This window comes from Salvelinus sp. IW2-2015, linkage group LG15, assembly GCF_002910315.2.
Source record: "Salvelinus sp. IW2-2015 linkage group LG15, ASM291031v2, whole genome shotgun sequence".
Classification (NCBI taxonomy): domain Eukaryota; kingdom Metazoa; phylum Chordata; class Actinopteri; order Salmoniformes; family Salmonidae; genus Salvelinus; species Salvelinus sp. IW2-2015.
In genome coordinates, this window is record NC_036855.1 from 17,352,159 (window position 1) to 17,379,254 (window position 27,096).

At 46.2% G+C, this 27,096-nt stretch overlaps 1 protein-coding gene across 1 annotated transcript in view; it reads right to left on the minus strand.

Moving 5' to 3' along the window:
* Positions 1-326: 326 nt before the first annotated feature.
* Positions 327-27,096, minus strand: part of LOC111974911 (stalled ribosome sensor GCN1) — a 36,265-nt gene continuing 9,495 nt past the window's right edge. The window contains exons 23-57 of the mRNA XM_024002982.1: positions 24,763-24,876; positions 24,449-24,647; positions 23,955-24,107; positions 23,640-23,821; positions 23,271-23,351; positions 23,010-23,153; positions 22,810-22,934; positions 20,651-20,840; positions 19,441-19,511; positions 19,122-19,287; positions 18,799-18,993; positions 18,421-18,667; positions 18,198-18,319; positions 17,913-18,027; positions 17,542-17,721; positions 16,613-16,833; positions 16,419-16,487; positions 15,994-16,329; positions 15,757-15,899; positions 15,527-15,644; positions 15,211-15,426; positions 14,821-14,985; positions 14,469-14,630; positions 13,630-13,722; positions 13,319-13,462; positions 12,868-13,137; positions 12,559-12,672; positions 5,853-6,083; positions 5,406-5,599; positions 5,100-5,214; positions 2,486-2,582; positions 1,853-2,001; positions 1,615-1,725; positions 1,194-1,415; positions 327-1,030 (exon numbers count right to left, since the gene is read on the minus strand). Of these exons, the coding sequence (XP_023858750.1) occupies positions 905-1,030; positions 1,194-1,415; positions 1,615-1,725; positions 1,853-2,001; positions 2,486-2,582; positions 5,100-5,214; positions 5,406-5,599; positions 5,853-6,083; positions 12,559-12,672; positions 12,868-13,137; positions 13,319-13,462; positions 13,630-13,722; positions 14,469-14,630; positions 14,821-14,985; positions 15,211-15,426; positions 15,527-15,644; positions 15,757-15,899; positions 15,994-16,329; positions 16,419-16,487; positions 16,613-16,833; positions 17,542-17,721; positions 17,913-18,027; positions 18,198-18,319; positions 18,421-18,667; positions 18,799-18,993; positions 19,122-19,287; positions 19,441-19,511; positions 20,651-20,840; positions 22,810-22,934; positions 23,010-23,153; positions 23,271-23,351; positions 23,640-23,821; positions 23,955-24,107; positions 24,449-24,647; positions 24,763-24,876 (5,580 nt within the window). The 3' untranslated portion in view covers positions 327-904. The remainder of the gene's footprint in view (positions 1,031-1,193; positions 1,416-1,614; positions 1,726-1,852; positions 2,002-2,485; positions 2,583-5,099; positions 5,215-5,405; positions 5,600-5,852; positions 6,084-12,558; positions 12,673-12,867; positions 13,138-13,318; positions 13,463-13,629; positions 13,723-14,468; positions 14,631-14,820; positions 14,986-15,210; positions 15,427-15,526; positions 15,645-15,756; positions 15,900-15,993; positions 16,330-16,418; positions 16,488-16,612; positions 16,834-17,541; positions 17,722-17,912; positions 18,028-18,197; positions 18,320-18,420; positions 18,668-18,798; positions 18,994-19,121; positions 19,288-19,440; positions 19,512-20,650; positions 20,841-22,809; positions 22,935-23,009; positions 23,154-23,270; positions 23,352-23,639; positions 23,822-23,954; positions 24,108-24,448; positions 24,648-24,762; positions 24,877-27,096) is intronic.

A 27,096-nucleotide genomic window follows, 5' to 3' on the forward strand; every position in this document is an offset into this window, starting at 1 on the left:
CATGCAAGGAGCTGTTGAAAGTTTGCACCTTTCCATTTGTTCGTAAATAATTCTACACCTTTGACCTAGACAGACTGCATTCGGAGCAACACAATTGCTAAAACGCACCACATCCAGTCTCATGTGTATCCAAGTCATAGGCAGCAGTTTTTTACTCATTTAACTAAGGGATACTTCTCTGAATTTACAGAGGACATATGACTTACTAGCTACATTTCCAATTTGTGTAACTTGTGTTGTATACTTGTGAATGCAATTAGATAAAGATAATGAGTGAYGTTCACAAGGTGGCAAAAAGTCTGAGTTAATTCAGACAGTCAAAACCATTATCAAATCAAGGTCTTTATTTGATTTATTTTTACAACCGTATAATTGTTTAGAATATCAACTTTATCATAAAGATAACAGGTTGCGTTCCCCACACACACAAAGCAGAGGGATAAAACCCAGAGGATAAGCAATGGGAGAAATGTAATTGCTGCTTTGTTATACTAGTATCAGTGATGCTCGAAATAAATTCAATAAAATAAGAGGGACATTGAATACACATTTAAAATGTCAAAGGAATTGGCACAAATTACTTAATTTATGCAGGGAGCTCACTCAGGAAATTTAACTGCACTTAGTGAGATGAAACAAATGTTCTAAAWGTATGTTTAGAGCCACTAAAACATCAAAAAATGTAATAATTGTCCAAAGGAGGGGATTATGAAGGAAAGTGAGTAAATTCATACTTTTCCTTGGTCCATGGATAACATGGAGTTAATGGGGATGTATGTGTGTGTGAGGGTTCTCTTCATAGATGTAAGACTTAACAGCAGAGTTTTTCTTGATTGCTGTGGAGGTCTTTTCTGAGTACATGAGCAATAGTATGGATTTGTCAAGCTGTGTTCAGTCCTGCCCATCACGTGAGGATGGTGTCGTCAATCTCTTCGTTAGAGTCTGGAAGGCTGGAGATCTTCCTCAGGGAGCGGCGGTGACAGTCAGACAGCAGGTCATTACTTGCGGAGTCAAGGATGGCACTAACGCTCTGAAAGACAAACATAACATTACAGAGTGAGAGATTTGCATATTATTGGATAAGTACACCAGATGCACAATGCACAACTTAAATCCATCAGCCCAAGTATTGTCCTCTTTATAATGAGTATTGAGACTGTGTGGATGTTTATTTGTATGTGTGTGTCACTGACCTGCATGGTCTGCTCTCCCTGGCGCAGTCGGAGCAGGCTGACGATGGTGTGTTCGCTCTGGGCTCTGACGCTGGTGTTCTTGTCCTTGGTGTTGTCCAGCAGGCTCTTCACCAGAGGCTTGATGAGGGCGGGCTCCAGAGAGGGCGTGGCATGGTCCTTAAACACCCACCACAGCACCCGCTCTGACACCAGCCTGATGTCACTGGACTGGTTCTGGAGACACTGCAGGGGAAATGACAGGAGAGAGGTTACTGACAAATCAGAGGAAGAGCACTGTCATAGTGTTCTTATTTCTTACAGATAATATCACATGCACCCCAAATATTGAACAATATACCCACTTTCAGTGCTCATTTGGCAAAACATTATTTTTGTAAATGGGAAAAAAAGTGACATTAAACAAAGTACCCCCCTGCCTCACCTTGACAAACTGTGTGATAATGCGCTGTGATAAGCCACTTGCTCCCTCGGTTCTGAGATGATGTCTCATCAGRTAGCCCATGGCTCTGATCCCACTGGTGGCTATGGGGATCTTCAGGAGACGGCAAGACAGGGCACAGTGTTTAGTCAGAGAGGGTAAAGACAGGGGAAGAGAGTGCTTGGAAAGCAAATCCTTCCATGGTCTGGTTGAACAGAATGAGTAAACTAAAGGGATCTACCCTGTCTGCAGTGGCATTGGCAAGGATGGCCTCCATCACAGTTGAACTGTACTCCTCCACACACAGCTGCTCAGGAGCAGACTTGACTGCGATGGCCAGGGCCATACTGCGACCATGACGCACCATCCAGTCCACGCCTGATATGTCAGCTAGGAGAAGAGAGGGCACTGTTTTAGTACAAACAATGTCTTTCCTTACTACTTTACCATTTTGATAGAGTGAGGTAGCCCTTTACACTCGTACCCATATATGGGTTCAAAATGGCAGATTTTACCATTAATAAGCACCTAAATTGGAACGCAGTGGCTGTATAGTAACATGCTATAAATTAGGCTTGGGCGATATACCATTTATACTGTATACCGGGGGTATTTTGAAATACCAACAGTATAATTTTCAATACAGTAAAATGTTTAAAAAATATATATATTATTTTTGGGGGGCTGCGGGGGTGCAACTATAAGAAATCTTAGACGAGTCAAATAAATTATATCCAGCTCAGGGCTCCAGCATTTGGTTTGCTAACTTGCTAGCTAAGTGACTAGCTTTTTGGTTACAACAGAGACATTCCCTCCTGAAACTCTGGGTAGTGGGTAGTGTGGGGGAGAGTATGGTGTGACAGTAAATTCCTACCCAGGACATGCTGAAGCAACACACTTCTCAGCTCCTCTTCAGACAGGAAGGCACACAGCTCTCCTACACACCCTGCTGAGGACATGCGTGTAGCATCCTACACACACACACACACACACACACACACACACACACACACACACACACACACACACACACAGACACAGTTAGACCGACATGAGTCTACTTGGCACCTGGTTTYTAAAATTCTAATAGTTCGCCTAATTTCAGTTTGTGACAAAACAAGCAAAAACACTGAAATATATATTCCATAACCAAAAATATTGTATTTTCAGCAGTTTGTACAAAACTGAAAGTAAAAGAAGCAAAAATGAAACTTGAGAACGGGAAGAATAAAAAGTGCACATAGAACAGATCTACCGCTTCTTAGACTTGCTTTCAATGAGAATGACAGATCTATAACACACATTTCTATGTGAATTTGGTCAGGTCGCCCAAAAAGTTACATATTGCAGCTTTAAGGCTTTCGTACTCACATGCTGACAAGGAGGCCCAAAACCACTTTCATAAAGCCACATCCTGCCTAGACTGACGGAAGTCAAGTCTGATCAGAGCCCAAATGTAACATTGCATTCTAAAAGATTCTGTCACTGAAACTTGGATCTGAATGTGTCCTTATGAGAGGTTCAGTATTGCAAGTAAAATATATATTTAGCTAGCACGATAAAACTGATATTGTTTTGCACTCAATTCTAACAATTACCACTAACGGAGACAAGGGGGCGATCAGTAGTCTGCCTTTAAAAAATCTGTTGCATTCATACCTGCTGTAGTCAGTGTATCTGCACGAAGACATACCAGACATGGAAGAGGAAGTGAGACACCCCATTCGCTGCTTTTGTTTGGTTCAATGAAAGTCAAGGAACTACAGTGAGCTTCAAAAGTATTGGGCCAGTGACACTGTTGTTGTTTTGGCTCTGTATGCCAGCACTTTGGATTTTAAAATATACATTGACTATTATTTGGTGCCATATTGGTGCCATATTCCTAGCAGGCAATTATTACATCAAGTTTGTGACTCTACAAACTTGTTGGATGCATTTGCTGTTTGTTTTGGTTGTGTTTCATATTTTGTGCCCAATAGAAATGGTAAATGTAAATAATGTAGTGTGTCATTTTGGAGTTACTTTTATTATAAATAAAATAAAAAATTCTAAACACTTCTGCATTAGTGCGGATGTTACCATGATGATGGATAGTCCTGAATGTATTGTGAATAATGATGAGTGAGAAAGTTAAAGGCATAAATATCACCCACCCGCCCCAAAAACTGCTAATCTCCCATTATTGCATGTCTTTGAGGGTATGATATTTGTGCGTATAACTTTCTCTCTATTCATGATTCAGTCAGGACTATCCGTAATAATGGTAGTATCCGCATTAACGTAGAAGTGTTTAGAAACATATTAGATTCTTATTTACAATAAAAGTGACTCCAAAATGGCACAATACATTATTTACCATTCATTTCTATTGGGCACAAAATAATCTGAAACAYAACCAAAACAGCAAATGCAGCAAACAAGTTTGTAGAGTCACAAGCTTGATGTAATCATTGCGTGTTAGGAATATGGGACCAAATAATAAAAATTGTTGACTATAATACACAACGTAATTTGTCCCAATACTTTTAATCACCTTAAATGGGCGGGGACTATGTACAAAAACCGATATGGATGAAAATACCCTCAAATTAAAGCCAACAGTCTACACATTAACCAACGTGCTAGAATACAACGCCAAAACAAAACATTTGTCACTGTCTGAATACTTTGAGCTCACTGTTAACACGGAACTCAAATCGGCTGCGCGCRTGCGCCATCGTGCATTCATTTATTTTGTCCCCCCACACCAAACGCGATCACGACACGCAGGTTAAAATATCAAAACAAATTCTGAACCAATTACATTAATTTGGGAACAGATCGAAAAGCATTAAACATTTATGGCAATTTAGCTAGCTAGCTTGCTAGCTAATTTGTCCTATTTAGCTAGCTGGCTGTTGCTAGCTAATTTGTCCTGGAATATAAACATTGAGTTGTTATTTTACCTTTTACAAGGTCCTCTACTCCGACAATTAATCCACACATAAAACGGTCAACCGAATCATTTCTAGTTATCTCTCCTCCTAGGCTTTTTCTTCTCTTGACTTTATATTGCGATTGGGAACTTTCATAAATTAGGTGCATTACCGCCACTGACCTCATTCGTCTTTCAGTCACCCATGTGGGTATAACCAATGAGGAGACGTGGGTGGCACGTGGGTACCTGCTTCTATAAACCAATGAGGAGATTGGAGAGGCAGGACTTGCTGTGCGATCTGCGTCACAAATAGAACTGACTTCTATTTTATCCCTTGGCAATTCAGACGCTYGTTGGCGCGCGCGAGCAGTGTGGGTGCAATGATTGAATAACAGATTTCAAAATGTATTTCGCAACGCCCGCGCATGCGAGTGATGTAGTCAGCMTGTAAGTAGACCAGAACCAGCTGCTATTGCATTGGTGCCTATGGGAGAACCACCCCGTTAAGTAGACCAGAACTGACAACGGCCTGAGTGAACCCTCTTCATTTATCCACCATCTTTGTGCATACCTCATCATGTCCCAGCATGCTCAGCAATGTCGTGGTAATGCTTTTCCTGATGGCTGGGTCAACCTTTGACCCCGCTCCCTGGATGACAAATCGTAAGGCTTGTAGCATGGTCTCCCTGAAATATGGGAGCAGAACACTAGGATCACAATTTTGATTGATTGAATCTAATCAATCAAAAATAATTTCTTAAATGAGGGGAATCCTATATGGAACTGATCACTACTCTTGATATTGTGTTTCTCAGTAAGAACACCTGAGGATTGCTAAATTCCAGAAACATTCCCATAATTTAATGATTTTGCATACCTCACTCCGGAGTCCTCAGCGTTGTTGATGGCAGAGAGCTGCTCGGTAAATAGAGGGTCCACCTTGCTGTGGATAGAGACCAGCTGGCCCAGGGCCTCAGCGGCCCTCAGTCTAACCGCCCGGCTGGAGTCCTGCAGAGCCTTTAGGAAGGTGGTCTGGAGCTGGGGCAGGAAGGGCTTCAGGGCTATGCCTACCTGGAGACAGGGGCAGAGCAACAGGGTCAGCACCATAGCCAGACACCAACCATCGTTCCAGGAGGGAGGAAACTACAGGATTGTGTTTAGTAGGTACAAAATGGGAAAACGTTTAGAAATGGAAGAGCGATTTATTTTCTATTTTTTATTATTTAATGTATTAACCCCATTTCCCCCCAAAAATGTCCCCTCCCATTTTGTGCTTACCGAACACAGCCTTTAACATCAGACTGAATCATCAGCAGACACTGACCTTGGCCAGCAGCAGGGTGAGTGTCTCTAGTAGAGAGGTCTTCACGCTCCAGGCAAAGCGGTCTCCCAGGATACGGATGAGCGGTCCAGTAATGTTGACCACAGACGGTCGGAGAGCATCGGGGGATGTCAGCTTGATGACTCCTCCCAGTGCCTTAGCCGCCTCCTCTTTCTGCTCAGGACTGCCTGTCAACACTCCCTCCCTCAGGACTGGCAGGATGCAGGTCACACCCTGGGGAAGAGGGAGAGGAGAAGAAGAAGGGGGAAAGAGGAAGAGGGAGGACACAGGGTATATTAACATTAGTCAGCCTGAGTTGGAGTAACTTGTAGATGTGACTGTATTGGTGTTTTTCTATCTAGACTTACCCCCACACCAGGATGTGTGTCACCAGTGTTTTGTGTTTTATATTAATATCAACGGTCATCAAAATTGTTAAAAGGTTTTAAAAACAATTATAATAAATTTGACAGTTGGAAAATGGATGAAGATATTCCAAACGTTTTGAATTGTATAATCCCTCATATATTGACTGAATTATAGCACATAAAACATTTTACTGGCACAGACAAATAATGGACCTCAGGTCATCAATTTTTGTCAAATCTTAAAATACACTCATATATACACACACATTTTCTTATTGTATCAGTCCTCTTATATATTTTGTCTTAAGATCAAGAAAATTATTGTCGAGACAATGCATTAAATCCCCGACGAAGCTTTCTGATAGATTCAACAAAAAGACAATGTATTCCATTGAGCCCATTTCAGCCATTACCAGAGTGTGTTTGACAGGTCATTATAAACGTTTTCGCTGTCATAACATTAACGGTAAAAAAACAAAAAACGACAGGCACAAGAGTATGAAAGAGTCGCAGGAGGAAAATTAAAGCAATCAATCCAGCGAGATTTAAGTGACAAGTGGACCTTTCCCCCMTCAAACACAGGAAATAGATTGCTGAAAGACAGATCCTCAGGTGGGCGGTGCATGCATGTTGCTAATGTAAGCTCTAGTGTTAAGGCGTCAGCTTGCTTCAGTTCAGCTGATAACTAGGGAAGTCGGCTAGGTGAACCGAAGCAGTGCGCTTGCATACTCCTTTAAAAAGACCTTCGCTTGAAAAACAAGAAAAAAGCATCAATAGTATGGTTTGTACATTTTGAGACGCAGTATCCAGTAAACGTCCTCAAAATAGTCAGAATTACATCTCACTAAGATGTTTGGTGCAGTATTTCTCAATGAAATAATGTGCATGAAAACGAGTCTCCTCTCCTTGAATGACAACAAAGACTTAACTGAAGAATCCCTACTGTTGACCAATCACGACGAAAGGGCGTAGACTTTGGCTATCGACTTGGGCTTGCCTCCAGGAAAAATAAGTGTGTGCCAAAACAGCCAAAAACACCCTCACTGAAGCACAAAAACTTCAAATTGTTGCCATAACATACAGTGCATTCAAAAGTCAAGATCCCTTGACTTTTTCCAAATGTTGTTAAATTGGAGCCTTATTCTAAAATTGATTAAATTGCCCCCCCCCCTCCCTCAATATACACACAATACCCAAGAACGACAAAGCAAAAACAGGTTTAATATGTTTTTGTTAATTTTAAATAAAAAAACTKAAATCTAACATTTACATAAGTATTCAGACCCTTTACTCAGTACCTTGTTGAAGCAACTTTGGCAGCAATTACAGCCTTGAGTCTTCTTGGGTATGACTCTACAAGCTTAGCACACCTGTATTTGGGGAGTTTCTCCCATTCTTCTCTGCAGATCCTCTCAAGCTCTGTCAGGTTGGATGGGGAGCGTCGCTGCACAGCTATTTTCACGTCTCTCCAGAGATGTTCGATCGGGTTCAAGTCCGGGCTCTGGCTGGGCCACTCAGGGACATTCAGAGAGTTGTCCCAAAGCCACTCCCGCGTGGTCTTGGCTGTGTGCTTAGTGTCGTTATCCCGTTGGAAGGTGAACCTTCGCACCAGTCTGAGGTCCTGAGCGCTCTGGAGCAGGTTCTCTCTGTACTTTGATCCATTCAGCTTTCCCTCGATCCTGATTAGTCTCCCAGTCCCTGCCGCTGATAAACATCCATACAGCATGATGCTACCACCACCATGCCTCACCGTAGGGATGGTGCCAGGTTTCCTCCAGACGTGACGCTTGGCATTCAGGCCAAAGAGTTCCAACTTGGTTTCATCAGATCAGAGAATCTTGTTTCTCATGGTCTGCCAAAACACCCCTAAAGGAGTCTCAAACTCAAAGCGGGCTGTCATGTGCCTTTTACTGAGGAGTGGCTTCCACCTGGCCACGCTACCATAAAGGCCTGACTGGTGGAGTGCTGCAGAGACGGTTGTTCTGCTGGAAGGTTCTCTTRTGTACACAGAGGAACTAACTAGCCTTTAGCCGTACCCTTATCCTACTCCTCCTCTSTTCCTCTAGTGATGTAGAGGTTAACCCAGGACCTGCAGTGCCTAGCTCCACTCCTATTCCCCAGGTGCTCTCATTTGTTGACTAATGTAACTGTAAAAGCCTTGGATTCATGAATGTTAACATTAGAAGCCTCCAGCCTAAGTTTGTTTTATTCACTGCTTTAGCACACTGCCAACACAGATGTCTTAGCCGTGTCTGAATCCTGGCTTAGGAGGGCCACCAAAAATCCTGAAATTTCCATCCCTAACAATAACATTTTCCGACAAGATAGAACTGCCAAAGGGGGCGGAGTTGCAATCTACTGCAGAGATAGCCGGCAGAGTTTGGTCTTACTATCCAGGTCTGTACCCAAACAATTCGAGCTTCTACTTTTAAAAATTCACYTTTCCAGAAACAAGTCTCTCACCGTTGCCGCTTGCTATAGATCACCCTCTGTCCCCAGCTGTGCCCTGGACTCCGTATGTGAAATGATTGCCCCCCATCTATCTTCAGAGCTCGTGCAGCTAGGTGACCTAAACTGGGACATGCTTAACACCCCGGCCATCCTACAATCTAAGCTTGATGCCCTCAATCTCACACAAATGATCAATAAACCTACCAGGTACAACCCCAAATCCGTAAACACAGGCACCCTCATAGATATCATCCTAACCAACTTGCCCTCCAAATACACCTCTGCTGTTTTCAAACAAGATCTCAGCGATCACTGCCTCATTGCCTGCATCTGTAATGGGTCTGCGGTCAAACAACCACCCCTCATCACTGTCAAACGCTCCCTAAAACACTTCTGCGAGCAGGCCTTTCTAATCGATCTGGCCCGGGTATCCTTGAAGGATATTGACCTCATCTCGTCAGTAGAGGATGCCTGGTTATTCTTTAAAAGTGCCTTCCTCACTTAAATAAGCATTCCCCATTCAAAAACTGTAGAACCAGGAACAGATATAGCCCTTGGTTCACTCCAGACCTGACTGCCCTTGACCAGCACAAAAACATCATGTGGCGTACTGCATTAGCATCGAATAGCCCCCGTGATTTGCAACTTTCAGGGAAGTTAGGAACCAGTATACACAGGCAGTTAGGAAAGCTAAGGCTAGCTTTTTCAAACAGACATTTGCATCCTGTAGCACAAACTCAAAAAAGTTCTGGGACACTGCAAAGTCCATGGAGAATAAGAGCACCTCCTCCCATTTGCCCACTGCACTGAGGCTAGGAAACACTGTCACCACCAATAAATCCACTATAATTGACCATTTCAATAARCCTTTTTCTTCGGCTGGCCATGCTTTCCACCTGGCTACCCCTACCTCGGTCAACTGCCCTGTACCCCCCACAGCAACTCGTCCAAGCCGCCCCCATTTCGCCTTCACCCAAATCCAGATWGCTGATGTTCTGGAAGAGCTGCAAAATCTGGACCCCTACAAATCAGCCGGGCCAGACAATCTGGACCCTCTCTAAAATGATCTGCCRAAATTGTTGCAACCCCTATTACTAGCCTGTTCAACCTCTCTTTCGTATCGTCTGAGATTCCCAAAGATTGGAAAGCTCCCGCGATCATCCCCCTCTTTTTAAAGGGGGAGACACTCTAGACCCAAACTGCTACAGACCTATATCTATCCTACCCTGCCTTTCTAGATCTTCGAAAGCCAAGTCAACAAACAGATTACTGACCATTTCGAATCCCACCGTACCTTCTCCGCTATGCAATCTGGCTTCAGAGCTGGTCATGGCTGCACCTCAGCMACGCTCAAGTTCCTAAACGATATCATAACCTCCATCGATAAGAGACATTACTGTGCAGCCGTATTCATCGACCTGGCCAAGGCTTTCGACTCTGTCAATCACCACGTTCTTATTGGCGTTCTCAAATGACTGCCTCGCCTGGTTCACCAACTACTTCTCTGATAAAGTTCAGTGTGTCAAATCCAGAGGGCCTGTTGTCCGGACCTCTGGCAGTCTCTATGGGGGTGCCACAGGGTTCAATTCTCAGGCCGACTCTCTTCTCTGTATACATCAATGATGTCGCTCTTGCTGTTGGTGATTCTCTGATTCACCTCTATGCAGATGACACCATTCTGTATACATCTGGCCCTTTTTTGGACACTGTGTTATCTAACCTCCAGACGAGCTTCAATGCCATACAACTCTCCTTCCGTGGCCTCCAACTGCTCTTAAATGCAAGTAAAACTAAATGCATGCTCTTCAACCGATTGCTGCCCGCACCTGCCTGCCCGCACCTGCCCGCCCGTCCAGCATCACTACTCTGGACGGTTCTGACTTAGAATATGTTGACAACTACAAATACCTAGGTGTCTGGTTAGACTGTAAACTCTCCTTCCAGACTCACATTAAGCATCTCCAATCCAAAATTAAAATCTAGAATCAGCTTCCTATTTCGCAACAAAGCATCCTTCACTCCTGCTGCCAAACATACCCTCGTAAAACTGACCATCCTACCGATCTTCGACTTCGGCGATGTCATTTACAAAATAGCCTCCAACACTCAACAAATTGGATGCAGTCTATCACAGTGCCATCCGTTTTGTCACCAAAGCTCCATATACTACCCACCACTGCGACCAGGCTTCATACTCGTCGCCAAACCCACTGGCTACAGGTCATCTACAAGTATTTGCAAGGTAAAGCCCCGCCTTAGCTCACTGGTCACCATAGCAGCACCCACCCGTAGCACGCGCTCCAGCAGGTATATCTCACTGGTCACCCCCAAAGTCCTACTTTGGTCGCCTTTCCTTCCAGTTCTCTGCTGCCAATGACTGGAACAAACTGTAAAAATCACTAAAGCTGGAGACTCATATCTCCCTCACTAGCTTTAAGCACCAGCTGTCAGAGCAGCTCACATATCACTGCACCTGTACATAGCCCATCTGTAAATAGCCCATCCAACTACCTCATCCCCTTACTGTACTTATTTATCTTGCTCCTTTGCACCCCAGTATCTCTACTTGCACATTCATCTTCTGCACATCAATCACTCCAGTGTTTAATTGGTATATTGTAATTACTTCACCACCATGGCCTATTTATTGCCACTGTATGTTTGTTTATTCCATGTGTAACTCTGTGTTGTTGTATGTGTCAAACTGCTGTGCTTTATCTTGGCCAGGTCGCAGTTGTAAATGAGAACTTCTCAACCTAGCCTACCTGGTTAAATAAAGGAAATACTTTTTTATTTAAAAGGAGGTCTGTCAAAGTGACCATTGGGTTCTTGGTCACCTCCCTGACCAAGGCCATTCTCCCCCTGATTGCTCAGTTAGGCCGGGCGGCCAGTCTAGGAAGAGTCTTGGTGGTTCAAAACTTCTTCCATTTAAGAATGATGGCCACTGTGTTCTTGGGGTCCTTCAATGCTGCATAAATGTTTTGGTACCCTTCCCCAGAAAGGTGCCTCGACACAATCCTGTCTCAGAGCTCTACGGACAATTCCTTAGACCTCATGGCTTGGTTTTTTCTCTGACATGCACTGTCAACTGTGGGACCTTATATAGACAGGTGTGTGCCTTTCCAAATCACATGCAATCAATTGAATTTACCACAGGTGGACTGCACCAATGTGTCGGAGGAAACACCGTGCCCCCTTGGTTAGCGCGCTCTGCGCCCGGCCCGCCACAGGAGTCGCTGGAGCGCGATGAGACAAGGATATCCCTACCGGCCAAACCCTCCCTAACCTGGACGACGCTAGGCCAATTGTGCGTCGCCCCACGGACCTCCCGGTCGCGGCCCGGCTGCGACAGAGCCTGGGCGCGAACCCAGAGACTTTGGTGGCGCAGCTAGCACTGCGATGCAGAGCACTAGACCACTGCGCCACCCGGGAGGCCCTGTTTCTTTTTTAAATACATTTGCATACATTTCTAAAAACCTTCTTTAACTTTGTCATTATGGGGTATTGTGTGTAGATTGATGAGGAAAATAAATAATTTAATCAATTTTAGAATAAGGCTCTAACACGTTGCGGCTGGGAAGCATGGGGACTCCTTTAGTGAGTTTCCATTAGGAGTGTGATACTAAAGACTTCAACAACCAATGTATCATTCAAGAATGTTGCTTTGTGAGGTGTTAAAGTTCACAGTTAGCCAGTGTTATGTAAATGCCAGCTGAAAAGTACCCAGGGGAGCTTGGCTCCAAGTTAAAGTAGGTCCGCCAGAGCCATGGCCCAGTGAGACATGGGTGCCGGCCCGTGTAGATGGAAACAGAAAAGTCTGAGCCTTCTGGGTAAACCACTGGGCTAAATCCCCAGTGGAAATGTGCCATGTGTCTAGAGGTGAGACTTACCTTCTTGGGCAGACAGAACCCAGGCAGATGCTGACCCTTGACCTCTGCTGCCACTGACCGGATGTCTCTGTGCAGGTCATCAATCAGAGCCAGCTGGCTACCAGCGTCCAGTTTCTACAAAAACAAAGAGTTTAACATTACTTCACATAGATGCATACTATGTCAGTTAACCAAAGGTCACTAGGTTATCTATAAAATCAATGCTGCATAAAGCTCCAACACACATGAATACCACATACTGTACGACGTCAGTAAACCCTTACAAACTCATTCCCAGTGCCTGTAATGCTCTTGGTGCCAACTGCTAACCTTGGTGATGGAGTTGATGGCATCCCAGCTCTGCACCAGGACCTCCGGGTTGGAGTCGTTGAGCAGGCGGATGAGGCCTGACAGCAGGTTGCGGGTGTGGGTGCTGTAGTCCAGGCGGGTGCGGGAGAAGTAGCCGTTCAGGATGGTGGCGGCGGCCTGTCTGAGACCAGCGTCAGGTGATCTGGTGGCCTCCAGCAGGTCCTCGATGATGATACGCTGACCCACCTCATCCTCCACAGACAGGATCACTGCCTGGCAGCTGGCCAGCTCCTAGAGGAGGGGTGGGGTGTGGACAGGGGTTATATGAGCCTGGGGACAGAGCCATCATCTAGTGACCACAACAGCCCACTAAGAACCACTGTAATATTATCCCATGATGATGACTAATAGTAGTGCCTGTGCACTTGGAACTGCTTTACAACCATATTGTAATCATGAATGCCGTTGTTACCTGCTGTCCCTCCTCTGTTCCCAGCTTGTCTTTTAGAGAGGAGTAGAGGGCGGGCAGGATGACCCCCAGGTGGCGTGTCAGAGCGTCTCCAGCCACGGCAGATAGGAAGGCCAGCACACGCGTGTTCACTGGAGGAGCAGTTAGCTGTCACGGAAGAGGAGAGGATAGCATTCATACACAGAACTACACTCATACTATAAAAAAAAGACTTAAAATAACTTTGAGCGTCAGGAAAAGTGTTATATAAATCCAATAAATGATCATTGAGATGAACCATTGTTAGTAGAGTGTATAATGTTTGGACAGCTCACCTTGGGCACCAGGTAGGGCAGCACAGAGCGACTCTTTACTGCCATCACCTGTTTCAGACCGTCCAGAGCAAACTCCGCAGTCTCCTCATCATCCTGCACATAGAGAAACATTAACCTCACTCTATATTCTGTTCCACGGTGGATCCTCTCTGCCCTCTCCAGAATTTCTTAAGGAGGGACATGAGAGTGAGTATTACCGAACACAATGTGTGGATACCAGGCCCCCAGTGTCCGGTTTGGAGCGTAAAGTCACAAGCTCTGCTGGTCGGCTACTGCGTAGCAATGTAGCAGTGACAAAAGCCCTGGTCTGCCCTAGAAAGCCTATGTAAATTACGATCGCCAGAACGGGCATTTTTTTTTGTCGGCTGTTTAGAGCTCTAAAATGTGTTTATTATGATCAAGTTCGATCCACACAGTGATTTATTTTAAAGTTAGCTACAAATCAGGAAATTGTATTAAATAGGGATCAATTTGGACAACAACATTTGTCGTTACACAGGACCACGTGCTGACACAGACCAATCACCTGCCAGCAGGCTACGAGGAGTCTCCCGGCTGACTCCAACAGGATGAAAGCTACTACATCGACCATGATACTTTGCTAGTTACGGCCACTTTCACATGATCCTTAGTGATTTTTTGGTGCCATTCAAGCCCCATTCAGCAATAAGGCACGCTTCAAATTCAAATAATTCATGCGCCATCGGGAGTTTTCCATAGGAATACGTGTTTGACGTCAGCGCTATCACTATCTACTGGATTTAATGGCTATGGTGGATACAGAGGGTTGTTCAGAGGTGAAGAGGGTTAATGTTGATGTGTGTGTATGTGTCTCTCACCAGCTGTTTGAGCAGGGCAGGCAGGATGTCATCCAGGGCCTGGTGACCGATGGTGGCGTGGAGTTGCTCAAAGGTTTTGGCTGCAGCCTCTCGAACCTCCTCCAAGGGGTCACACAGAGCCTTCCTCACCGTGGGGACCAGGGACTCAGAGAATATCAGCACCTGGAAAAACACACAATCAACTTACTGCTCTACCATGGCATCACATCACATACCCCTGCTATGTCTAAGACATTTAAAGTTTTCCTTGAAAAATTGATACTCATCTCAAGGTTAAATAAATGCCAAGTTAAATAAAGCATGAATTAAAAGATGAAGGAAAAAGTGGCCAGGTATGTATTGAGGTACTGACCGCATCCCTGCTGGTGGACTTCATGATCTCACTGAGGCCGATGCACACACCCTGCCTCTCATCACTCTTGTCTGAACGCAGACCCTCCTCCAGGATAGGAATGATCTCTGGCAGGATCTTCTCTCCCAGCTTACGAACCAGGTCTCCAAGTGTCCTCGCAGCGATCTACAACCACAGAGAGAAGCCACATTCAGTAACCCAGGGATCAGAAGCAGGAGAGAACACAGAACGCAAATACACTCAAATTCAGGACACTGAATTGTCTAACAATGTGCAATTAATGAACAGGACCACAGAGAGACAAAGGGGATGTGATAAAGTGCAAAAGCTGTGAGAAAGCAAGAAGGAAACAGCTCCATAGATTGTAGACTTAATGAGCAGTAGCGTTACCGTTCTCTTGTCAGGGCAGTCGGAGGCCAGGAAGCCCAGCAGCAGGGTGAAGAGGGTGGGCAGGATCTCCCGGAGGGTGCGGGGAGTGTTGGACACCACGATCTTCCACACGTGGAGGGAGGCCTGTCGCACCACCAGCTGGGTGTCTGAACGGCCCATGTAGAGGCCAGACAGGACTCGGTTACGCCTCTCTCCACCCAGGGCTCCGATGATTGCCTGGGGGAGAGGGGGAAGATGGCTCAGCACCAACACCACATACAAACCACTTTATAATCAACCATCTATACAGTACAATCATGCATATTTGTCAGAATACCTTGTTGGACTGCGCTGTGCCAAAGTTGTCGTCCTCTGAGGCGGTCTCTGTGGTCATCTTCCCTGTGACTCCAGAGATGTGGAACAGTAGGTCTCCCAGTAGCTGCACAGAGCTAAACCTGTGAACCAGAGACAACATGGAGGCTCACTTACATTACTATCACTGCCAGGTAAAACATACTGACATAAAATGTATAGTTTGTGTGTGTGATATATATATATATGCCTGACCTAATCCTCCAGAGGTCGTCAAACAGGCCCTGTTCCAGTTCAGGCAGCAGCAGGGCGATGGCCGTCTCAGCGTACATGCTGATGATGCGCTGGCCGGCACGCAGGGCAGTGTCTCTCACATACTCGTTCTCATCTGCCAGAGCCTGTAATACCAAGGAGAGAGGGAGACTGGTGAGAGGTGTTCACAACCAGAGAGAGAAAATGGAGAGATGGTAGTGATTGTTGAGTGCTCCCTACCTTGAGGATGCAGGGGATGATGGGGCCAACGTAGGGGGTGAACCTGTCCCCGAAGGTGAGGGGCAGGTAGATAAACATCATGATGTAACCATCGCGGACGTGGGACGCGATGTCCACCTTGCTGGCCGTCTGCACCACGTCTGGCATCAGCTTGTCCAGCTTCTCCACGCCCAGCCCAGCCATCACTTCAGCCAGACCTTGGGCAGCTCCAGAGCGGTCCACAGAGCTCTGCTCAGATGCCAGGGTCTCCATGAGCCAGGGCATCAGGTCATCAAAGCAAGACTCACCCATGCCCTTCACCATGGCACCCAGGGCCTTGGCTGACACTGTACGCACCTGAGAGGAGGACAGAGAGAGAGAGTTATCATCAGTTAACCAAACCACTTAACAGGTTTGTTGTTGAGCTGTTAGGATGAGGTACATACCTCAGGCACAGGGTCCAGCAGAGAGGCTTTGAGTCCAGGAATGACACTGGGCAGGTATGGAGACAGGTCCTGCAACGCAAAGAGACAAACACATTGTGTCAACCATTAGAAACACATACATTATAAACAGTAGAGCATTTTGAGAAGATGAATTGTAGTACAATGCAACTCAATATCCCAGGGCTGCTACGTACCTTCTGGTCAGTGAGGGAGTACATGTTGCCGATGATCTGAGCGGCCATCTTGCGAGTGTCGGTGGAGCGGTCCTGGAAGGCCCTCTGGACGATGGGCATGATGAGGGCCAGGGAGGGGGCGTCGATGAAGTGGACAAACTTGGTGTCCAGCAGCGTCTGCAGGCAGTTCTGGGTCTTACGGGAGGGGTCAGTGAGGGCATCCAGCAGGATGGGGGTTATGGCTGAGAGGGGGACAGAAACACTGTTAGTAACTACCCTAAAATACCAATTGGTATCTGTATTACCCCTACAGATGCATTGGTGGGAAAAGTACCAAATTGTCATTCCTGAGTAAAAGTAAAGATACTGTAATAGAAAATTACTCAAGTGAGTCACCCAGTAAAATACTACTTGAGTAAAAGTCAAAGTATTTGGTTTTAAATATACGTAAGTGTCAAAAGTAAATGTAATTGCTGAAATATAGTATCAAAATGTATAAATCATTTCAAATTCCTTATATTAAGCAACCAGACGGCACCATTTTATTGTTTTTAATGTACTGATAGCCATGGGCACACTCCAACACTCACACATMATTTACAAATGAAGCGTTTGTGTTTATTGAGTCCGCCAGATCAGAGGCAGTAGGGATGTTCTCTTGATAAGTGTGTGAATTTGACAATTTTCCTGTCCTGCTAAGCATTCAAAATGTAACGAGTACTTTTGGGTGTGAGGGAAAATGTATGGAGTAAAAAGTACATTATTTTCTTTAGGAATGTAGTGAAGTAAAAGTTGTCAAAAATATACATAGTAGAGTACAGATATCCAAAAAAAGTTGTACTTTAAAGTATTTTCACTTAATATCTTCCACACAACTGTACATTCTGCTTTAACTGATTTCCCCACACATTTCTATAGCTAAATCTCAGAGTTGAGCATAGCCCTCCTACCCAGGATCTCAGGGTTGCGGATGACAGAGCCGATCTGTCGTAAGGCCTGCTGGCCGGCATTCTGCACTTTGACATGGGAGTCAGTCAGCACCTCGGTCAGCTTGGGCACAATGCTGGGCAGGCAGGAGGACAGCTGCTTAGGAGCACAGTATGCCATGGCACCCAGGAGCTCCACAGAACCTGGAGGAGGAAAGGAGAGTAGATAGGGGAGAGTAAAAGGATTCAGAAGAGAGAAAGATGAGATGAATGGGGAGCAGAGTAGGGGCCAAGGAAGGGAGGACAAGGATGTGGTTACCATCAGGTGATTGCTTAATGGTTCATGGCACAGCTCTCTAAAAAAAAGGCCCATGATGCAGTGGGCGGAACCTCACCTGCTTTGGTCCTCCAGGACTCCTCCTCCAGAGCCACCAGCAGGGAGGGCAGTACCAGCTTCACCCCGTGGGCACTCAGGTTCCTCATCACCGCCTTGGCACAGTCATCTGCCGCCTGGGAAAGGGCAAGGACGTTAGGTAGAGAGTAATGCACAACAAAACGTGTAAGTGAATGTGAGAATGATTAGGTGGAAAAATAGTGTTGAATGAGAAGTGTGAGAGAAAACAGGAGAGAGAGAGAATGTAGGTGGGATTGAAATGAGAAGCTGGTAATGTTAACTGTACCTCTCGGACGTACTGGTTCCCATCCCCGAAGCAGAGCAGGAGGTGGGGCAGTACGTGGACCACATAGGGCTCAAACAACTTCCCCAACATGTTGCATAGCATCTCAAAGGCAAACAGGGCACCTGGAGAAGACAGAGAGAGAGAAGTGTTAAAAATCTCAGGCACAGATAGCGGGAGAACAAACTTAACCATAGAGACCAGCAACTGGCGAGGAGTCACTGACCCTCTCTGCGTCTGAAGTTCTTCTTGTCCTGGATGGCATCGGTCAGGGTACTCATGATGTCCTGCTGTTTGAGGGCCAGGATTCCCAGGCCTTTGACCAGGCCTGCCAGGCCGTAGGCCGCGCCCTTCCTCTCAGCGTACTTGTCACTTTCCAGCAGCAGCTGCAGCAGCTTCCGCACCATCCCCCCAGCATCCTCCCTGATGGCAGGGACCAGAGGGGGCAGGCAGCTAGCCACAGACTCCTGGACCTGAGGGAGGAAAGAGACAAACAAGGAAACGATTACAATAAGCAGGCATTTGATTGTAAAGGTCAATGCATATAGGTTCTAGAAATCAAGATGAAACCTATAGCAAATAATATGAGGGATTGTTCTAGTACCTGCTGTGAGGGTGTGGAGAGTGCTGTAATGAGCTTGGCCACAATGGGTTTGACCTTGGGGTCACTCTTTTCCAGATGTTTGGCCAGAGAGCCCATTAGGATGACCACACTCTGGCGGACTGAGTCGTAGCTGGCGTCCTGGGGGGCATCCTTCAGAAACTCCTCGAACACGGGGAGCAGGGAGCTCACATTGTCCTGGAACACAACACAACACACTGCTCAGAAAGAAAAGGGATATACTGTATTGAGTTGGTAGGAGTCCATTGAGAGAGGAGCAGTTGCATTGGGTGTGGTTGTCTAGAGTATATAAAGAGTGTTGGTACCTTTCCGTGTGTGTTGAGGGCGGAGAGGGCAGCGTCCAGCATGCAGCGCCGCACCTCAGGGTGACGGTCATTCAGAGCGTCAGGAACAAAGAACAGGAAGAGAGGAGTGACCTGGGGCTCTTCCAGATACTGACACAGCTTGTTCAGAGCCAGGGCGATGCCACACCTGCAGACACCAACATACCCTTAGACACCATGCACAAGGTGGTCCCACTTAAACACAGCAAATTAGAATCTGGAAAGCTATCATCATCACCCAGTGCTATAGACTGGAATAAGAGTTGTATCGACATTGTTGAGTGGCAGAGCGTTCGCTTACCTGGCTTCCCACTGGTCGGGTGGTTGTTCAGAGATGACTCGTCCTAAAGCATCCAGGACAGGAGGAGGTCTCTGTAAAAAGACAACAGTTTCACATTAACCATGGTTCTACACTACATGACCAAAAGTATGTGGACACCTGCTCATCGAACATCTCATTCCAAAATCCCCCCTTTGCTGCTATAAAAGCCTCCACTCTTATGAGAAGGCTTTCCACTAGATGTTGGAACATTCAGCGTTCCAATTCAACCCAAAGGTGTTCGATGGGGTTGAGGTCAGGGCTCTGTGCATGCCAGTCAAGTTCTTCCACACCGATCTCGAAAAACCATCTCTGTATGTACCTCACTTTGTGCACAGGGGCATTGTCATATTGAAACAGGAAAGGGCTTTTCCCAAATTATTGCCACAAAGTTGGAAGTACAGAATCATCTAAAATGTCATTGTATGCTGTGGCGTTAAGATTTCCCTTCACTGGAACTAAGGAGCCCAAACCATGACAAACAGTCCCAGACCATTATTCCTCCTCCACCAAACTTTAGTTGGCACTATGCATTGGAGCAGGTAGCGTTCTCCTGTCATCCGCCAAACCCAGATTCGTCCGTCGGACTGCCAGATGTTGATGCGTGATTCATCACTCCAGAAAACGTTTTCCATTGCTCCAGAGTCCAATGGCGGCGAGCTTTACACCACTACAGCCGACGCTTGGCATTGCGTATGGTGAACTTAGGCTTGTGTGCGTGGCTGCTCAGCCATGGAAATCCATTTCATGAAGCTCCCGACGAACAGTTATTGTGTTGAATTTGCTTCCAGCAGTACTGTTCTATGAGCATGTGTGGCCTACCACTTCGCGGCTGAGCCGTTTCCACTTCACCATAACAGCACTTACAGTTGACCGGGGAAACTCTAGCAGGGCAGACATTTTTAGAACTGACTTGCTGAGAAGGTGGCATCCTATGACGGTGCCATGTTGAAAGTCACAGCTCTTCATTAAGGCCATTCTACTGCCAATATTTGTCTATGGAGATTGCATGGCTCTGTGCTCAACTTTATACCCGTCAACAATGGGTGTGGCTGAAATAGCCGAATCCACAAATTTGAAAGGGTGTCCACATACTTTTATAGTGTATCTTACAACAACACACCACTCCTGATACCCGACTAGTGGCTATTCCTGAGCTGTGATAGGAGGGCCATGGGTGATGGAGACTCACGTAGAGTTTCTGGTGGTAGAGCTCATTGAGCTGGCCCAGGACAGCGGGGGACTGGTCGCGGTACTCGCTGATGGCACTGGACAGAGCCTCGGCCCCGGCAGTACGCACAGCCTCCTCATGGTGGGTCACATCTCCGATGAGCAGAGAGCACAGCTCAGGGACCAGCTCCAGACACAGAGCCTGCCACAGCCTGGGGGAGAGAAGGGGAGCAGAGAGGTATGGGCAGTTACAGCAGCTACGCTACATGATGGGAGACGCGCTACTTCTCGAAAGCAAAGTCATTTGAAGACGGGAGCTACACTGCTCAAAAAAATAAAGGGAACACTTAAACAACACAATGTAACTCCAAGTCAATCACACTTCTGTGAAATCAAACTGTCCACTTAGGAAAGCAAACCAACTGATTGACAATAAATTTCACATGCTGTTGTGCAAATGGAATAGACAAAAGGTGGAAATTATAGGCAATTAGCAAGACACCCCAATAAAGGAGTGATTCTGCAGGTGGTGACCACAGACCACCTCTCAGTTCCTATGCTTCCTGGCTGATGTTTTGGTCACTTTTGAATGCTGGCGGTGCTCTCACTCTAGTGGTAGCATGAGAAGGAGTCTACAACCACACAAGTGGCTCAGGTAGTGCAGCTCATCCAGGATGGCACATCAATGCGAGCTGTGGCAAGAAGGTTTGCTGTGTCTGTCAGCGTAGTGTCCAGAGCATGGAGGCGCTACCAGGAGACAGGCCAGTACATCAGAGACGTGGAGGAGGCCGTAGGAGGGCAACAACCAGCAGCAGGACCGATACCTCCGCCTTTGTGCAAGGAGGAGCACTGCCAGAGCCCTGCAAAATGAACTCCAGCAGGCCACAAATGTGCATGTGTCAGCATATGGTCTCACAAGGGCTCTGAGGATCTCATCTCGTACCTAATGGAGGCAAGAAGGTTTGCTGTGTCTGTCAGCGTAGTGTCCAGAGCATGGAGGCGCTACCAGGAGAGAGGCCAGTACATCAGGAGACGTGGAGGAGGCTGTAGGAGGGCAACAACCCAGCACAGACCGATACCTCCGCCTTTGTGCAAGGAGGAGCACTGCCAGAGCCCTGCAAAATGACCTCCAGCAGGGCCAAAATGTGCATGTGTCAAGCAATGGTCTCACAAGGGCTCTGAGGATCTCATCTCGTACCTAATGGCAGTCAGGCTACCTCTGGCGAGCACATGGAGGGCTGTGCGGCCCCACAAAGAAATGCCACCCCACACCATGACTGACCCACCACCAAACCGGTCATGCTGGAGGATGTTGCAGACAGCAGAACGTTCTCCACGGCGTCTCCAGACTCTGTCACGTCTGTCACATGTGCTCAGTGTGAACCTGCTTTCATCTGTGAAGAGCACAGGCGCCAGTGGCGAATTTGCCAATCTTGGTGTTCTCTGGCAAATGCCAAACGTCCTGCACGGTGTTGGGCTGTAAGCACAACCCCCACCTGTGGACGTCGGGCCCTCATACCACCCTCATGGAGTCTGTTTCTGACCGTTTGAGCAGACACATGCACATTTGTGGCCTGCTGGAGGTCATTTTGCAGGGCTCTGGCAGTGCTCCTCCTTGCACAAAGGCGGAGGTATCGGTCCTGCTGCTGGTTGTTGCCCTCCTACGGCCTCCTCCACGTCTCCTGATGTACTGGCCTGTCTCCTGGTAGCGCCTCCATGCTCTGACACTACGCTGACAGACACAGCAAACCTTCTTGCCACAGCTCGCATATGTGCCATCCTGGATGAGCTGCACTACCTGAGCCACTTGTGTGGGTTGTAGACTCCGTCTCATGCTACCACTAGAGTGAAAGCACCGCCAGCATTCAAAAGTGACCAAAACATCAGCCAGGAAGCATAGGAACTGAGAAGTGGTCTGTGGTCCACCACCTGCAGAATCACTCCTTTATTGGGGTGTCTTGCTAATTGCCTATAATTCCACCTTTTGTCTATTCCATTTGCACAACAGCATGTGAAATTTATTGTCAATCAGTGTTGCTTAATAAGTGGACAGTTTGATTTCACAGAAGTGTGATTGACTTGGAGTTACATTGTGTTGTTTAAGTGTTCCCTTTATTTTTTTGAGCAGTGTATATTCAACTAGCTAAGTATTACACAGAGGAGACAACGTTAGATACTCACTTCTCAGCCAGGGTCCTGCCCTCCTCCTCCACATCAAATCTGGACACCCACAGTCTGCGGAGAACACGCAGACCATTGGCATCTGTACTTTCTGTAGGCAGAGCCATCTCCATCTCCAACAGGCCCTGGACAGAAAGAGAGGTGGGACATTAACACACATTCAAAGACCCACACCCAGTACACACACACTATTTCCTCACCCTGAGGGCAGCGTCTCTGACAGAGAAGCAGGGGGAGAGCAAAGCCTCCAGCAGGACATCTATCTCATTCTGTTCAGCCAGAGCACAGCCCTTCTCTCCTCCTCCACTGGCACACACTGCTGTCAGACACTGGGACGCCAGCACCTGAAACACACACAATTACAGATCTACACTCAGACACACTGTATAAACGTATGTGAGAGCTCTACTGGTTAGTATTTGTCTGTAAATGTGGTAGAAGCATGGTGTTGGAGTGTGTACCTGCAGTCTGGGTGCTGCAGTGGAGATGACTCTGGCCAGGAGAAGCAGCATACTGAAACGAGGTAGCAGCTCAGGACCATTCTGAGAGACAAAACAGAAAGACAGTCATACAAACATAAGCCCTTTGTCCATGATGGCCAGCCATTAATAGAGTGGAGAGTGCAGGAAGAGAAAAGTATTATACGTTGGTAGGAGTATTATACATTGGTAGGAGTATTATACGTTGGTAGGAGTATTATACGTTGGTAGGAGTATTATACGTTGGTAGGAGTATTATACGTTGGTAGGAGTATTATACGTTGGTAGGAGTATGCCTCAGACGAAGGGATGTGACAACACACTGAGACAATAAACTTGATCAACTCTTACCTCATCGATGAGTATGTCTGTGGTGTCGACCTCGGCGCGAAGTTGAGCGTGCACATTGATGACCTGCAGGGCACGGACCTGCATGCTCTCGGTCTCCTCAGTGCTGCCTGAGGAGTCCCTGAGCACGATGTTTAGCAGGGGGAAACAGAAGGAGAAGGCTGGGGCAGACAGTGGAGCCATGTCTGAAACAACAGGATGAGAGCATTAGGCCACCAGCAGGTATAATCTCAATGATGTTGATGTCGTTGATGTGTGTCTGTATTGTGTCCGTGTTTCTTCACCAGTCTTGCCCTCTCTGTGTGTGTGTGCGTTTACCACCAGCCTTGCCCTCTCTGTGTGGGACAGTGTGCATGTGCAGCAGCCCGACAGTGCGCTGAGTGGCTGTTTCTAGATCCTCCTGTCCCCAGGCCTCGTCCAGATCACACTCAGGTTTCATCAGGCGCAGTGTCACCCGGCCCACTAGCACAGCTGTGGAGAAGACCATGAGTAGAACATGCAGGAGGTAAGAGGAAGTTTCATCACAGGAAGTAGAACTTTTTCCCTCCACTTTATCTTTGTTCACTCCCATTTAAAGATCAGGGACAACTGGATAGGTACAAGCAATAACTCCACATAGTTTTCATGTCGGCTAGGTGGAGTTTCCATGTTATTTTCTCCTATCCAGTCCTGTTAGATCTGTGAAGGTGTGTGAACACCATATGAAGGACATATGAGGGAAGTGAGAGGAAAGCTCTACCGAGTGTATTAGTTTATGCTTTGGATAAAAGTGTCTACAAAATGGAATATATTACACCATATATTATATGTACCCAGGTAGTGCAGCTCCATGGGCATGAGGCAGGCTCCTATGTCGAGGAAGGCYTGCTGCAGGCGTGGGGCGGCCAGGGGGGATTGGAGGAGGGGCAGTAGGACCTGGAGGACCCCTGGGAGCTGCCAGGAGATCTGGGGAGGCTTCTGGATCAACGTTGCCTCCAGCAGACCCACCGCACACTGCAGCTCCATGTCCAACTGACAACCACACAACAGTTGATCCATCAAACAACAGGAACATTATGTCAATGTCTAGAATTTAACGTTTGAGAAACTGGATAAGTGTGAAAAATGTTAAAGTGTCTGGCCGTACCCCTTGTAGTCTCTTGCGAATGGAGGACTCTTTCTCCAGCTGGGCTTGCATCATCTCCTTCTGTTTGCTGGTCAGCTGCAACTCGTCTTTGATGCCTTTCTTCTTCTTGATCTCCTAAAACAGACATAGAAATCACAGTGTTCATTTCATGATAACTCTACTTTCTTCAATTAATGATGGTTCAATCGTAATTCAACTTAGACCTATTATAATTAACAAAAAATACAAAACATGTAAAGTGTTGGTCCCATGTTTCATGAGCTGTAATAAATAATCCCTGACATTTCCCATAGGCACAAAAAGCTTATTTCTCTTGAATTGTGTGCACAAATTTGTTTACATCCCTGTTAGTGAGCATTTCTATCTTTGCCAAGATAATCCATCCACTTGACAGGTGTAGCATATCAAGCAGTTGATTAAACAGCATGATCATTACACAGGTGCACCTTGTGCTGGGGACAATATCTCAGCCACTCTAAGATGTGCAGTTGTGTCACAAAACACAATACCACAGAAGTCTCAAGTTGAGGGATTGTGCAATTGACATGCTGTCCGCAGGTATGTCCACCAGTGCTGTTGCCAGAGAATTAGCAGTACATCCAACTGGCCTCACAACCGCAGACCACGTCTAACCACGCCAACCCAGGACCTCAACATCCAGCTTCTTCTCCTGCGGGATCGTCAGACCAGCCACCCAGACAGCTGATGAAACTGTGGCTTTGCACGACCCAAGAATTTCTGCACAAACTGTCAGAAACCATTTCTGGGAAGCTCATCTGCATGCTTGTTGTCCTCAGCAGTTCTGCGTTATAACTGATTTCAGTGAGGAAATTCTCACCTTCGATGACCGCTGGTACGCTGGARAAGTGTGCTCTTCATGGATGAATCCCGGTTTCAACTGTACCGGGCCAATGGCAGACAGCGTACATTGCATCAGGTGGGTGAGCTGTTTGCCAATGTCAACGTTGTGAACAGAGTGCACCCGTTCTTGGCGGTGGGGTTTTGGTATGAGCAGGGATAAGCTACGGACAATGAACACAACTGCATACTCACCAGACATGTCAMTCATTAAGCATGTTTGGGATGCACTGTATCACCGTGTACAGCAATGTGTGCTAGTTCCCGCCAATATCCAACAACTTTGCACAACCACTGTAGAGGAGTGGCACAACATTCAGCAGGACACAATCAACAGCCTGATCAACTCTATGCGAAGGAGATGTGTCACGCTGCAAGATGCAAATGGTGGTCACACCAGATACTGGCTGGTTTTCTGATCCACGCCCCAACCATTTTCTTTTTTTTAAAGAAATCTATGACCAACAGATGCATATCTGTATTCCCAGTCATGACAAATCCATAGATAACCGCCTAATGAATTTATTTCAATTGACTGATTTCTTTATATAAACTGTAACTCAGTCAAAATTGTTGCATGTTGCATTTATATTTTTGTTCAGTTTACATTCTCTGATAACAGAGGATCATCAAACAGTACCAATATGCTCCTGCATCTATTAGCCTATACACAGTSCCTTCAAAAAGTATTCATACCCCTTGACTTATTTCACTTTGTTGTGTTACAGCCGGAATTCAAAATGGACAAAAAAAGAATAATAATCTCAACCATCTACACATAATACCTCAATGACAAAGCGAAACATGTTTTTAGATATTTTTTGCAAATGTATTGAAAATTAAAGTATTCACAGCCCTGACTCAATACTTCACCTTTGGCAGAGATTACAGCTGTGAGTGTTTCTAGGTAAGTCTCTCAGAGCTTAACACAAGTGGATTGTGCAACATTTGCCCATTTTTCTTTTCAAAATGTTTCATGCTCTGTCAAATTGATTGTTGGTCATTGCTAGACTACCATGTTCAGGTCTTGTCATAGATTTTCCAAGTAGCGTTAAGTCAAACATTCATTCATTCACTTCTTGGTAAGCAACTCCAGTGTAGATTTGGCCTTGTGTTTTAGGTTATTGTCTAGTTTAAAGGTGAATTCATCTCCCAGTGTCTGGTGGAACAGAACCAGACTGAACCGGGTTTCCTCTAGGATTTTGCCTGTACTGAGCTCCATCCCATTTATTTTTTATCCTGAAAAACTCCTCAAACTTTAACAATTACAAGCATATTCATAACATGATGCAGCCACCACTATGCTTGAAAATATGGAGAGTGGTACTCAATGTGTAGAATTGGATTTGCCCCAAACATCACACTTTGTACTCAGGACAAAAAGTGAATTGCTTTGCCACATTATTTTCAGTTTTACATTAGTGCCTTATTGCAAACAGGATGCATGTTTTGCAGTGGTGTAAAGTCCTTAAGTAG